The 12,406-nt window shown below is 37.5% G+C and overlaps 1 protein-coding gene across 1 annotated transcript; it reads right to left on the reverse strand.

Annotated features, from left to right (window-relative positions):
* Positions 1-4,749: 4,749 nt before the first annotated feature.
* Positions 4,750-6,188, reverse strand: EM1 (Stress induced protein). The gene is made up of 2 exons (XM_006843575.3): positions 5,531-6,188; positions 4,750-5,150 (listed from the first exon to the last, which is right to left on the reverse strand). Exons 1-2 carry the CDS (start codon positions 5,643-5,645, stop codon positions 4,981-4,983), a joined length of 285 nt encoding a protein of 94 aa, XP_006843638.1. The 5' UTR covers positions 5,646-6,188; the 3' UTR covers positions 4,750-4,980.
* Between the last annotated feature and the right edge of the window lie 6,218 nt (positions 6,189-12,406).

Consider the following 12,406-nt stretch of genomic DNA (forward strand, 5'->3'; position numbering starts at 1 on the left):
TTCACTTGTCCACTCAAATTTGATATTTTTCTGTGTCAATCGAGTCAATGGGGTTGCGATTCGAGAAAATCCTTCTACAAATGTTCTGTAATATCCTACCGATCCCAAAATGCTCCGAACTTCAGTCACATTACTTAGTTGTTTCCAATTAACAAGCTTCAACCTTTGAAGGATCAACTGATAGACCTTCCTTTAATATGACATGTCCTAAAAATGTCACTTGTTCAAGCTAAAATTCACATTTACTAAGTTTGGCATATAATTTCTTTTCTCTTAATATTTGCAATACCATTCTTACATACTGCTCATGTTCCTTCTGATTCTTGGAATAAATTAAAATATCATCGATGAATACTACAATAAATTTATCTAAAAAGGGCGTATAGATCCGATTCATCAAATCCATAAATGCAGCCTGTGCATTGGTTAATCCAAAAGGCATGACTAAACATTCATAATGGCCATACCTTGTTCTGTAAGCTGTCTTGGGAACATCTTCACTTTTAATCTTAAGCTGATGGTATCCAGATATAAGATCAATTTTTTAAAACACTTGTGATCCTTGTAATTGATCAAGTAAATCATCAATTATAGGTAATGGATACTGATTTTTCACTGTCACTTGGTTCAACTGTCTATAATCGATACACAATCTCATAGTCCCATCTTTCTTTTTAATAAACAATACCGGAGCTTTCCAAGGTGACACACTGAGCTTGATAAAATCTTTATCTAATAATTCCTCCAATTGTTGTTTAAGTTCGTTAAGTTTTGCATGTGCCATTCTGTAAGGTGCCTTCTAAATTGGGGCTACCCCTGTCAATAATTCAATAGAGAATTCAATTTCCATGTCAAGCGGTAATCCTGGCAATTCTTCAGGAAAAACGTCGAGAAATTCTCAGATAATAGGAGTGGTATCGAAATTTATCTCTTCCTTCCTATCTTCTTTGATATATGCAAGAAAACCTTGACACCCTTTTCGAAGGAGGCGATTAGCTCGAATACAGGAGCTTAAATCTGATGGAGAGTCTTTTTTGGTACCATTAAAATAAAATACTGGTTGATTCGGAATACTAAAGGTAACCATTTTCTTGCAACAATCAATACTTGCATGGTATGCAGAAAGCCAATCCATGCCTAAAATTACATCGAAATCTTTAATTTCTAGAAGTATTAAATCAACCAACAGTTCATTTTCTTCTATCTTCATTACACAGGATTTGTACACTATATTGGTGTCACTTGAATTTCCCATCGTGTGGCTACCTCTAGAATGTATTCTAATTGTTCTGGTTCTATCTTTAAGTGGCATGCAAAGTATAGTGACACAAATGAATGAGTAGATCCATGATCAATCAAAATATGAGCTACTTTTTGAAAGATAATAAGAGTACCTTGGATCACTAATTTTGAGGCCTGAGCGTCTTGCTGGGTGATTGCAAATACTCTTCCCTTTATCTGAGGCTTTTGAGCTATCTCTCCCTGCTTTGGAAGCTGTTGTATCTATAAGCTAGGATATTCTTTAATCTGGTGCCCCAATTTTTCGCATTTAAAACAAACTTCAGTATTCCAATAACAAGGGCTCGATCCATGGTTTTTTCCACATTTTTTACATGGTTCTATTGAGCTTTGAAGTTGCAAGATCCTTAGCTTCTTGTTTTCCCTTTCAAACTGATGTCGATTAGATGGTGTGGGTCTAACCTGAATTTTCTGATTTTTCATCTTTTGGTAATCTTCAAAATCTTTTTCGACAATTTGGGCTCGATCCACTATTTCAGCATAAGTTCTCAATTTTAAGACTGATATTCTGCTTATAATAGCTGGCCTGAGACCCCTTTCAAATTTTTTCACCTTTCTTACCTCATTGTTAATCATATGTGGTGCAAACCTGACCAATTCAGTAAACTTGGCTTCGTACTGTGCTGCCGTCCGGTTTACTAGATTAATTACAGAAATTCCATTTTGTTTGGTCTCGAATAAAATCTGGGAAATACTTTTCATTAAATGCCTCTAGAAATACTTCCCAAGTTAAGGGTTTATTTTATTTGACCAATACTCCTTTTGCCATTCGCCACCAATGTTGTGCTTCACCTTCTAACATAAAAACTGCCAAAGCCACCTTCTTATCATCAGGACATTCCATTACCTCAAATATTTCTCCAATTACATAATCCATCCATCAGCTTCAAGTGGGTTTACAGTACTCTTAAAAGAAGGTGGGTTCAATTTCTTAAATTGTTCGAATATTACTCCCACAATTTCCCGTAACTGACTGCCTGGGTGGATTGTTGTTTTCCATCTGATGTTGCATTAAAGCAATCATATTTTCCAAGGCTTTGTGAATTCCTTCCATATTAGCTTCAGCTATTCTGGATCTTGACTTCGTCCCAGTCAGTACACGCAATAAATGTGATTTTAAGTACATTGTTTTTAAATTTCTTAAGAATCTTAAACCTATTGCTCTGATACCATAAATGTCATGCCCCAAGAATTTACAATACTGATATTCCTGAGATGTGACAGTCAAAGCATAAATACATCTTTTGATAGGACAAATTTACAGTGGCGAAATCTTACAAAGTAACAAAAAAAAGTTTTAGCACAACTACAATATCTTCCAAAGTTGATCCTGACGAGCACTCAAAATGAAACCGCAGTTATCTTGAAAAAATATTTACCATAGTTTGATGAGTTTGACTACTCAGTAAATGATCATCATAATCCTAAAAATAATCATGATTGAAAGATATCAATATTTTCAAAAAGGAGATCTATTAACATGAATGCATTAACAATTTCACTTTAAAAAATGCATAATTAAGTATAATTCGAATAATTGAAATACATATAACATTTTAACATCAATACATAATTCAAAAAATTTCACAAAATACCCTACTGACGTCCCAAGTAGGTCACTTATATATCCCATCAACGTCCTGATGGATCCACTTAATCCCTATCGGCGTCCCAGATAGATCCACTTAATCCGTACAGGTCCACTTATACCTCACCAACGTACCGGACGAGTCTACTTAATCCCTACCGGCATACCGGATAGGTCCACTTATACATCACCGACGAACGAGATGAGTCCACTTACATACTTAAAGTATTTCTAAATCTCTTTAAACATTTAAAAACAGCAATATCATGTACTCAACATATCACTGAAATCATTAATATGAATTTCACTGAAACCATTAATGATAGCCACTTTCAATAACATTTCAAAAATAACCAATCAAATATTTTAGGCTCAATTCACAAATAAATATTTCACAAACAAGGCTATAATCAATTTACAAAAATGTCAGTTTTCAAGTAATAAGGCAGTCATTTGCACATAAAATTTAAGTTGTCTAAATATTAAAAAACAGTAAAAAAAAATCTCATAATTTTACTAACAGCAGAAATATCAAATTTATTTCTAATAATTTTATAGTATCTAAAATTCATGATAATAAATAAAAATAATTATTTTATTTCATTTAAAAAAACAACGAATTATTTTTCAAAATAATGAAATCACTTACCTAAAATATTTGATAGGAAACTTCCGATTAAAATTCGACTAGAAAGAGGAACTCACTGCGTTTCGACTAGAGAGAGATCTCAAAATTTTCTAAAATGGAAGTCATCGTCTCCTATTTAAATTATTACAACACCTTATATTCTTTTATTAAATTACACCACACACACTTGTAACAGGTATATTACATTTTAAATGCTTAAAGCCCACCTCCACCTCTAAAAGAGGCGGCAAAAGCAAAAGCTTAAACCAGATAAAAGCATTTGAAAGTAGTGATGGATTTTAAAGACCATCATGCTCATACAAACTATCACTTATTTTAAATTTTTTTTTATTTAAAATAAATTATTACAAGAAGAGTGTATGAAGACTATCATGCTCATACAGACCATCACTTATTTTAAATTTTTTTTTTTATTTAAAATAAATTATTACAAGAAGAGTGTATGAACCGAGGCTCTTAACACACTTGGGAGGGGCACTTTGAAAAGAGTCTACCTACGAACCGAGACTCTAAACAAATTAGAGCCGATATCAAAAATTGCCCAAATATCCTTTTGATTATCGCGACATCAATGATCACCTGGACAAGGAGTATGGACATGATTAAGAAAAAAGGTTCTCAAAATAGTAATCTTGCAACGCTTTCGCAAGTAGTACATCTTTAGAGTGTCCATGGAACCAAGGCTGTAAACAATCAAACTAAAACCCACATCATAAACTTCACTAGTAGTAATTTTGATGCCCAAATATCCTTTTGATTATGGCGACATCAATGATCAACCCTATAAAATGTACGGACATTTTAAAAAAAAAAAATTTAAATCTCCAAAATAGTTCATCTTATAACGCTTTCAGAAATAATACTACCTTATAATGCCACATTGGATCGTCAATTTTCAAGATTTAAACTGACAAAATAAATTTAAGTTCACAAAATAATACATCCTTTAACGCTTTCAAAAATAGTATTATCTTATAATGCCTTAGTAGACGTCAATTTTCAAAATTTTCAAATTTTCATCGATCGACGCTACTCATAATTAAGATGTCACACGCTTGTAGAATTATACTCGAAGGTGCGCTGTAACCTTTCAAGGATAATCATGAAGCCACACATTCGGAATTACTCGTTATCAGTCGATCAGGTTTGATGCATTCACCTTTATAAACTACGATCAATGTCACAACCATTCAAAGACAGAAGAAAAATGTTCAAACCCACAAAGAACCAACACCATTTCTATTCAAATAAATCAGCAGTACTCCAAGGAGCACTAGAACCCAAGGAACCAGAACATATCGGAATGTAGCAAAGCTACATCACTCTTTATCAACTCCAACTTGAAGGAGAAGCACAAACCCCACCCCCCTATGAAGAAAGACCCAACCAGACGCTGCATACAAAACCCATAAATGCAAGGAACAAAGAGGAAACACGACATGTTCTACTTGGTGTTGGTGGTTCGGAACTTCGACTCGTTGATGCCGATGTCTTCCTGCTCGGCACTCTCGCCACCGGACTGGTTTAGAGTGCTGAGGCCTCCCTTGCGTCCCATTTCCTGATACCCTTCCGTCCCAAGCTGCTCCCTTCGGGTCTGACCTCCACGGCTACGCCCTACAATCACCAAACCACGTTATAAAAGCCTCTCACAACCCATAATTACATCATTCATAGAATAAAAGATTAAGAAAACAATAACATAAACAGGCCTACGAAGGTATCGGACTTGTTCACTTGAGGGCTGAGCCTAGCCCTTAAAGTTTTCAAATTTTAAAATTAAAGAACCAAAATAAATAGAAAAAAATGGCCCGCTGCTTGGGCTAAGTTAAAATTTTAACGGAAAAAAAAAAAAAAAAAAGCCGGCCAGACCATGAGCTACATTTTGTGGTCCACACCGTAGTTTTTTAAAACCCAAAAAAGCCACCCGGTCCCATTGCCACTCCAACAGTCCATAAGCAAAGCTAAATCCCTAGAAAGAGGGACCGACATCTGACCCTCAGCAAGGTGTTCCTGCGCCTCGAGGCTCTTCCCTCCGGTCCCTCCAGGCACCACAGTCTCCCCCTGCCTCGCCTTCTCGTCCAGCTCTCTCCTCTCCTGACGAGTCGTCATTATTTCTCTAACAACCTCAGAAGAAACAACCCCAACAAAATCACCTAAACCCAATAAACAATAAACAATAAACAATAAACAATCAACAAGCTTGCTTTCAACTCAGTTCGATCGCAGAAAACGGAGATTAGGTGGAATTTATAATGGATTGAGAGGAGCTCATGCTCGCTGTGGTGACGCCACATAGGGCCTGGCAAGCCGGTGAACGCGGCGCAATGGCGAGCCTCCCTCTGTCTCTCGTCGCCACGACGAGCCGCTGCTGCTGACGCGTCGCTCACGTCTCGTTTCTCTTGTTTCCCGGCGAACGTCGACCCGACAAATAATTATCCCTGTGAGAGAGAAAACAAAATTTTTTGAACTTTTTGTTTTCTCTCTCTAGACTCTTATCGTGTTCTAACAAGTCTCTACCAATATGAAGACGAATAAAATCATTCTTTCACTTTCGAGTGACTGGGAATCGTGTTCTAACAAGTCTCTACCAATATGAAGACGAATAAAATCATTCTTTCACTTTCGAGTGACTGGGATTGGATTTTCTCTCTGTCTTGTTTCTCTTTCAACGGTACATCACAAGAAATATTTATCCGATAACTTTTTTGGTGGACCCAAAACTTTCAGGACCCATCTTCTAACCTGGGATTGGATTTTCTCTCCGTCTTGTTTCTCTTTCAATGGTACATCACAAGAAATATTCATCCGATAACTTTTTTGGTAAAACTTTCAAGACCCATCTTCTAACCTCCTAATCAATTTTACTAATTTTTATTTTGACTTTTTAACACAAACAAATTTGTAAAGATATTTTTTTATTTGGATGTGAGAGAGACCTTAATTTGGTATAGGACAGGGACCGTGATTTTAGAGAGAGAGGGAGAGAGGATGGGAAAAATGGTGATTTAGAGAGAGGGAGGGAGAGGATGAAAGAATGGAGAGAGAGAGAAGGGGATTTGGATAAATACGGTAGAGAGAGAAGATGAGAAAATGGAGAGAGGGGGATTGGAGAAGCACAGGAGTGATAGAAGATGGAAAAAATGGAGAGAGATATGCAGAAGCATGGGAGAAAAAGGCATTTGGGAAAACATGGGAAGAGAGAGGATAGGCATAAATGGAGATAGAGGGATTTGGCGAAGTTTGGGAGAGAGACAGAAAGAGAGAGTTGGGGAAGTACGGAGAGAGGGCTTGAGAGATTTACATGGAGAGAGAGAAGGAAACATGTGGAGAGATGGAGTTTAAAAATAATGTCTTTTTAAAAATTTTGTTTGGGCAAATAATATAAAATAAAAATGGATAAAATTGTTCTAAGAGGTTAGAAAATATACTAGATAAAATCTCTATATATTAAGATAGGTTTTAAAACCAAGGATCTATAGAGAAATGAAACTTAAAAAGAGAGTCTACAAAGATATTTTCCCTAAAATTATATATTTCTTCATATCCAACTATTGATAGCTCTAATCACAATATCATGTTTCAGCACTAATTTTTTATTTCTATTTATAAAATATTTTGACACCAAATTTTGGTTCATCCCCTCTCGACCATGAAAGATTAGAAGCATCGCGATCTACAATAGTCGATATATCTAAATTGGCGTAGATATAAAGGTCTACAATAGTCGATTCCTCTCCAAACACTAGACCTCAATGCTTTGGATCTCGAGCTTTTAATAATTTCATAACTAGCATCCACTCCATATTTTATCTTGGAGCACATTACCCCACAAAGAGTTATGCTGTAAATGAAAACGCCACCACCACTTTGTAAGAGGCTTGTATTCATCAACTTTAGCCTTTTGATATTCAATCCCCCATCTTTAATGGATGCACATACCTTATCCCATCTTACGAACCGCAATTTTTTTTTTTTTCTCTCTTTCCCGTTTCACCCCATAGAAAAGCTCACATAATATCTTCTAAATGTTTCACTACTGCTATAGGCATGCGAAAGATGGACATAAGGTAATTAGGCAAATTGGATTTCCAAATATCCATCGTCTTATCAAATCTCTCAACAATAGGATCCTATATCAATCTGGAAGGATTTCCTGAAATCAGGGGAATCCTAAGATATTTACAAGGCAGAGCACTCACATTACAACCAATTATATTTGCTAGCTGTCTGGTGCCGTCAAGGGCCTAAGGTGCTAGTCTGAATCCTATACTTCAAGCTTGACTGGTGGAATACAGACTGAAAGGAAAGGTACTCGACTGGACTGGCATGGGAGAAGAGAAAGAAAGCCTATTCTCTTTACAACCAATACCAATCAAAGTAGTTTTACCCAAATCGACCTTCAGGCATGTAGTTATAGCTCCTTACATTTTAAAAATATCCAAGGAGCCCTGACTTCTCCTTCCTCAGGATTGCAAAACACGATGGTACCATCAGCATTTTGTGGATATGAAATCTTCAAACCATTTTACCAATATTGATACCATAAATTAACCCTTTCTCCACCACTGATTTCAACATGACACTAAAGCTTTATGCCATTAGTGTATAAAAATACGGTGATACTAGATCCCCTTATCGTATTCCCCTGGATGCCTTGAAATAACCACAAGCATTCCAATTAAAAAGAATAGAAAAGTGAGCAGTTGAGAGACAACCGTGTATCCATAACCCCCATCTAGATCGAAAACCCATTTTGCAGATAATCTTTTGAAAAACTTGCTAATCAACTGTATCATAAGCTTTCTCGAAATCTATCTTACAGATAATCTCTGGATTCTAATCCCTTAGTCTTTAATGAATACATTCCTTTAATGAATACATTCTTAAGCAATAAGGATATTGTCTATTATTTATCTATCTTTCAAAAAAGCAAACTGAGGCCCTACAACCACCAAATGCAAAACCTCCTGAAGTCTATTAGCAAGTACTTTAGCAATGATATTGTAGAGGTTTCCAAGTAACCTAATAGGCTTGATATCTTTCATGTAAGGACCAAAGTTTTCCGGCCACAGTAACACGCATGGCGGTATGAGTCTGTTGAGGAGAGGTATCGTCGTTCGTGACTCAAGGAGGAGCACCGAGTGTGAACAAGAGGTGGGCAACACCATTTGGAGAAGAGAGAGAGTCAACGCCGTCTGAAGAAGAGAGAGAGTCAACGCCGTCTGAAGAAGAGAGAGTCAGCACCGTTTGGAGAAGAGAGAGAGTCAGCGCCGTTTGGAGAAGAGAGAGAGTCAACGCCGTTTGGAGAAGAGAGAGCGCCGCGCTTACACAATGACGCATCGCCGTCTGTGGCATTGCCGTCTGTGAATGAGGAGCAGCGCCAGCTATGAAGAGAGAGAGAGAGTCAGCGCCACGTGTGATAGGTCAGTGTTGTTTGTGAAATGGGAAAGGCATCGCCGCCTGTGTAAGGAGAAAGGGGAAACAACATCGTGAGTGTATGGAAAGAAGAAGTTTCACACACAGCAGTGGAATGGAGCAAAAATTAGTGCATCGTCTTGTGAGTCACTCACATACATGAATAGTTAGTACCACTTGCTAAGTGCATGCAGCCTTGAGTGCTACTTGTCTAGACTTTAAGGCACTTGGACGACCACCCCAACCACATGAGTACTTAAGCTCTCTCCTCTCACTCCCACGCCATTCGTTTCTTCCCTTATTTCTCTCTCTCTTTAAGGCAAAGACTTGAAGAAGCCAACCATTGTTGGAGTGGAAGAAAGCTGTGAAAGAAGGTTTGGAGAAGGCACCATTGTTGTTCATGTAAGTGGATCCATCATTATTGCATTATAGCGATGAGAATACATGAATTTATATGATTATGAAATAAGCAATAAAAATGTATGTGATGTGATGATTTCTTATACCTTGTTCACTGAAACTAGGGTTTTTGTTCTATGATGAATGTGGCTGCTGAAAATGAATATATGTTTCACAAATCCTGTAAGAAATGTATGTTTATGTGTGTACATTGTGAAAGAATAGTTGTTATCATGCTCATTACCATGAAATGAAGGTTATGGAACATGTTATTGAGGCATGTATAGTATTACCGTGAAGTTCAAGGAATATACATGTTTTATAAGGGGCTTTTGAACAGTCGAACGAAGTCTTTTTGACGTCAAATCACCGCTATTAGAAGGATATGTGAGTCTAGTAAAATGTTCGTGTTTGCCCATCGTCGAAATTCTTTATAAAAACGAAGTTATATTTCAAAACATGGGGGTATGTCACTGTTGGTGGTTTTTCCCTGAATCTTCCACTCTCACTATTGTGGTCACTAGTTTTAACTAACCAAACGAAGTCCATTTCCTGTCAAACCACCGCCATTTGAAAGGTCTTTGAGTGGGCTCAAACCACCATCATTTGAAAGTTATGCATCATTGTGTGATGATGTGTCACTGGGGACAGTCTTGGTAAAACTTAGAACTATCACCTTGTTTGGCATGGGTCTTAGTACAACCAAATGGAGTCCAAAAGTTTCAAACTCCCTTGTTAGAAAGATATGTGTCTTGGCTCAAACTTTGATTTTGAAATTGTCTCAAAATACTTCATGGATTGAGAGTTATCGTGATACGAAACAAGGTATGTCGCTGTCTCATGTACACAGCAGGATGCAGCTAGCAAACCCCCATTTTCATGTACCTCTAAGAAGTCAAACGAGGTCCAATTGTCTTCAAACCATCCCCTTGTGAAAGATAGATGTGTCTAATACAAAATTGATTTTGGAACCGTTTTCAAGTTTCAAACGAACCAAAAGTTACGACTCTATTAGTGAGCGCACATCATTGCCTATAATTGCAGGGAATTGAGCTGTAACGCTCGGGGGTGCTACTGCTACTGTGCTACTGTTACTGTTATTGCGCTACTGGTACTGTTACTGTGATACTGCTGCTGTTACTGTGCTGCTGCTACTATTACTGTGCTACTTGTACTGTTACTGCGCTATTCGTATTGTTACTGTCATACTGCTGCTGTTACTGTGATACTGCTACTGTTACTGTGATACTACCACTGTTACTATGATATTGCTACGGTCACTGTGACACTGTGGATATGATACCGCGATATTGATGAGCCGTAATGATACTAACCACTACGCAATGGGCCACTCATTGGTAGTGGGTAATGTGATATTGTTTATACTGTGAGATACTATGCCTTTGACCACCACGCAATGGGCACCCATTAGTGGTTGGATACTACTCTGTCGGCTACTGATTTAATTATACCTCGACTCCAATGATAGGAATGGGGTCAGGAAGTGAAACTAGATAATAGGGTGGGTCGCTCTCCCCCCCAGTTGATATGGGCACTACGCATTGGGACACTCGTTGGCAGTGTAACGCTCTCTCGCCAAAAAGGCATAAGGAGATGGTCGTGTCTTACAAGGCCACTGCCTATCGAATACCCCAAAGCGCACTAGGAACACATGTGTGTGTGTGTGTGAGGGTATTATGAAGTGAGACACCCACTTGTCATTGTCCTCCCTCCTGAACGAGGGTAGAGGTTTAATGCCGCAGGATTGGTTTAGCCTGAGCAATGAAATTTCTATTTCAAGAGTAGGCTTCTCTAGCTTCTATAGCTGTGATTTGTTAAACTTACTGTGCTAGCTAAAGTGAAGTGATTTATGCCTTATACACTGTGTATCGAACTGCTTTTATCATTATACTGTTAGAATACTGAAAGACATCATAGAGGGACTCTTCTTGATATTCTGTGAATTAGTATGAAATGTTTACTGCTATCACTGTCACCAAGTTGGGACGCAATAGTGTAGATCTGCTTACTGGGCTATTAGCTCATTCCATCTTATTTACATGATTGTAGAGTTAAAGTGTTGATCTCTGAGCTGAAGGCAGGTAGCTGTGTCGTGCTCGGGTGGTTGAAGCTTCAAGTTTGAAGAACCGTTTTCCAAAGCTTTCTATAGTATGTTTTTGGTGGTTTTACCACTGTGATATTTACTTTACACTTTGTATTTTTGGGGCATTAGTGCCTTGAAGAAAATTGTACGAACTTTTTGATATGTAGTGAAATAGAAATGGTTGTTCTTTTGGTATAATATCTGTCTTTATGTGTAGATTTTAGTTTTATTTCGTGGTTTGCTCTAGATTTCGTGTTTTTTTGCGTTGAGCTAGTCCCACTTGAGTGACGTTTGCCACCTCATGTCGCGATCTCGCCCTCTACCGCCCTCAAACATGTAGGGTTTGGGGGTCAGGGGGGTGGGGTCGTGACACTTTACCTCGTTGATGACTGCTTTTTTTAAAATAAGAGCGATGAAAGTAGCATTCATCACCTTACTAATTTTTCTCCTGGAATGTAATTCATTGAGCATTAACTTTTCTTTTATGGGAAACAAAATCCTAGTAGATATAAGAAATCTATAAGATTTAAGAATTGAGATAGAGGCTTCACATGAATGACCCATGAATTATTCTATTTATATAAGTTATCTTGTAAAGAGAGAAAATAACATATGGAAAAAATGCAATATCATAGAGAAAATTGTTATTGTTTTTTATCATTGGGTAGGTGTTTTAGAGAGAGAGAGACCCTATTTTAGGGCTTGAGAAAGAGAGAGAGATAGCTTTTAATCCCTTGTATTCTTCATGCTTGCATGATGCTTTCTTATTAATGGAAGAGAACTTTGCTGCCCTGTGGACGTAGACAACTTGCCAAAACACATAAGTCTTTGTTCCTCTCTTATATTATTTTTCTGCACTATTTTTCTTTCTCTTATTTTTGCCAATCCTTGATTTTTATCCTCTATAATTGGTATTAGAGCCTTAGGGGTTTAAGATCCTTGTTGGGCACGA

Source organism: Amborella trichopoda, chromosome 8 (assembly GCF_054954075.1).
Source record: "Amborella trichopoda isolate Santa Cruz 75 chromosome 8, AtrichopodaSantaCruz75HAP2 v2.0, whole genome shotgun sequence".
In the NCBI taxonomy this organism is placed as follows: Eukaryota; Viridiplantae; Streptophyta; class Magnoliopsida; order Amborellales; family Amborellaceae; genus Amborella; species Amborella trichopoda.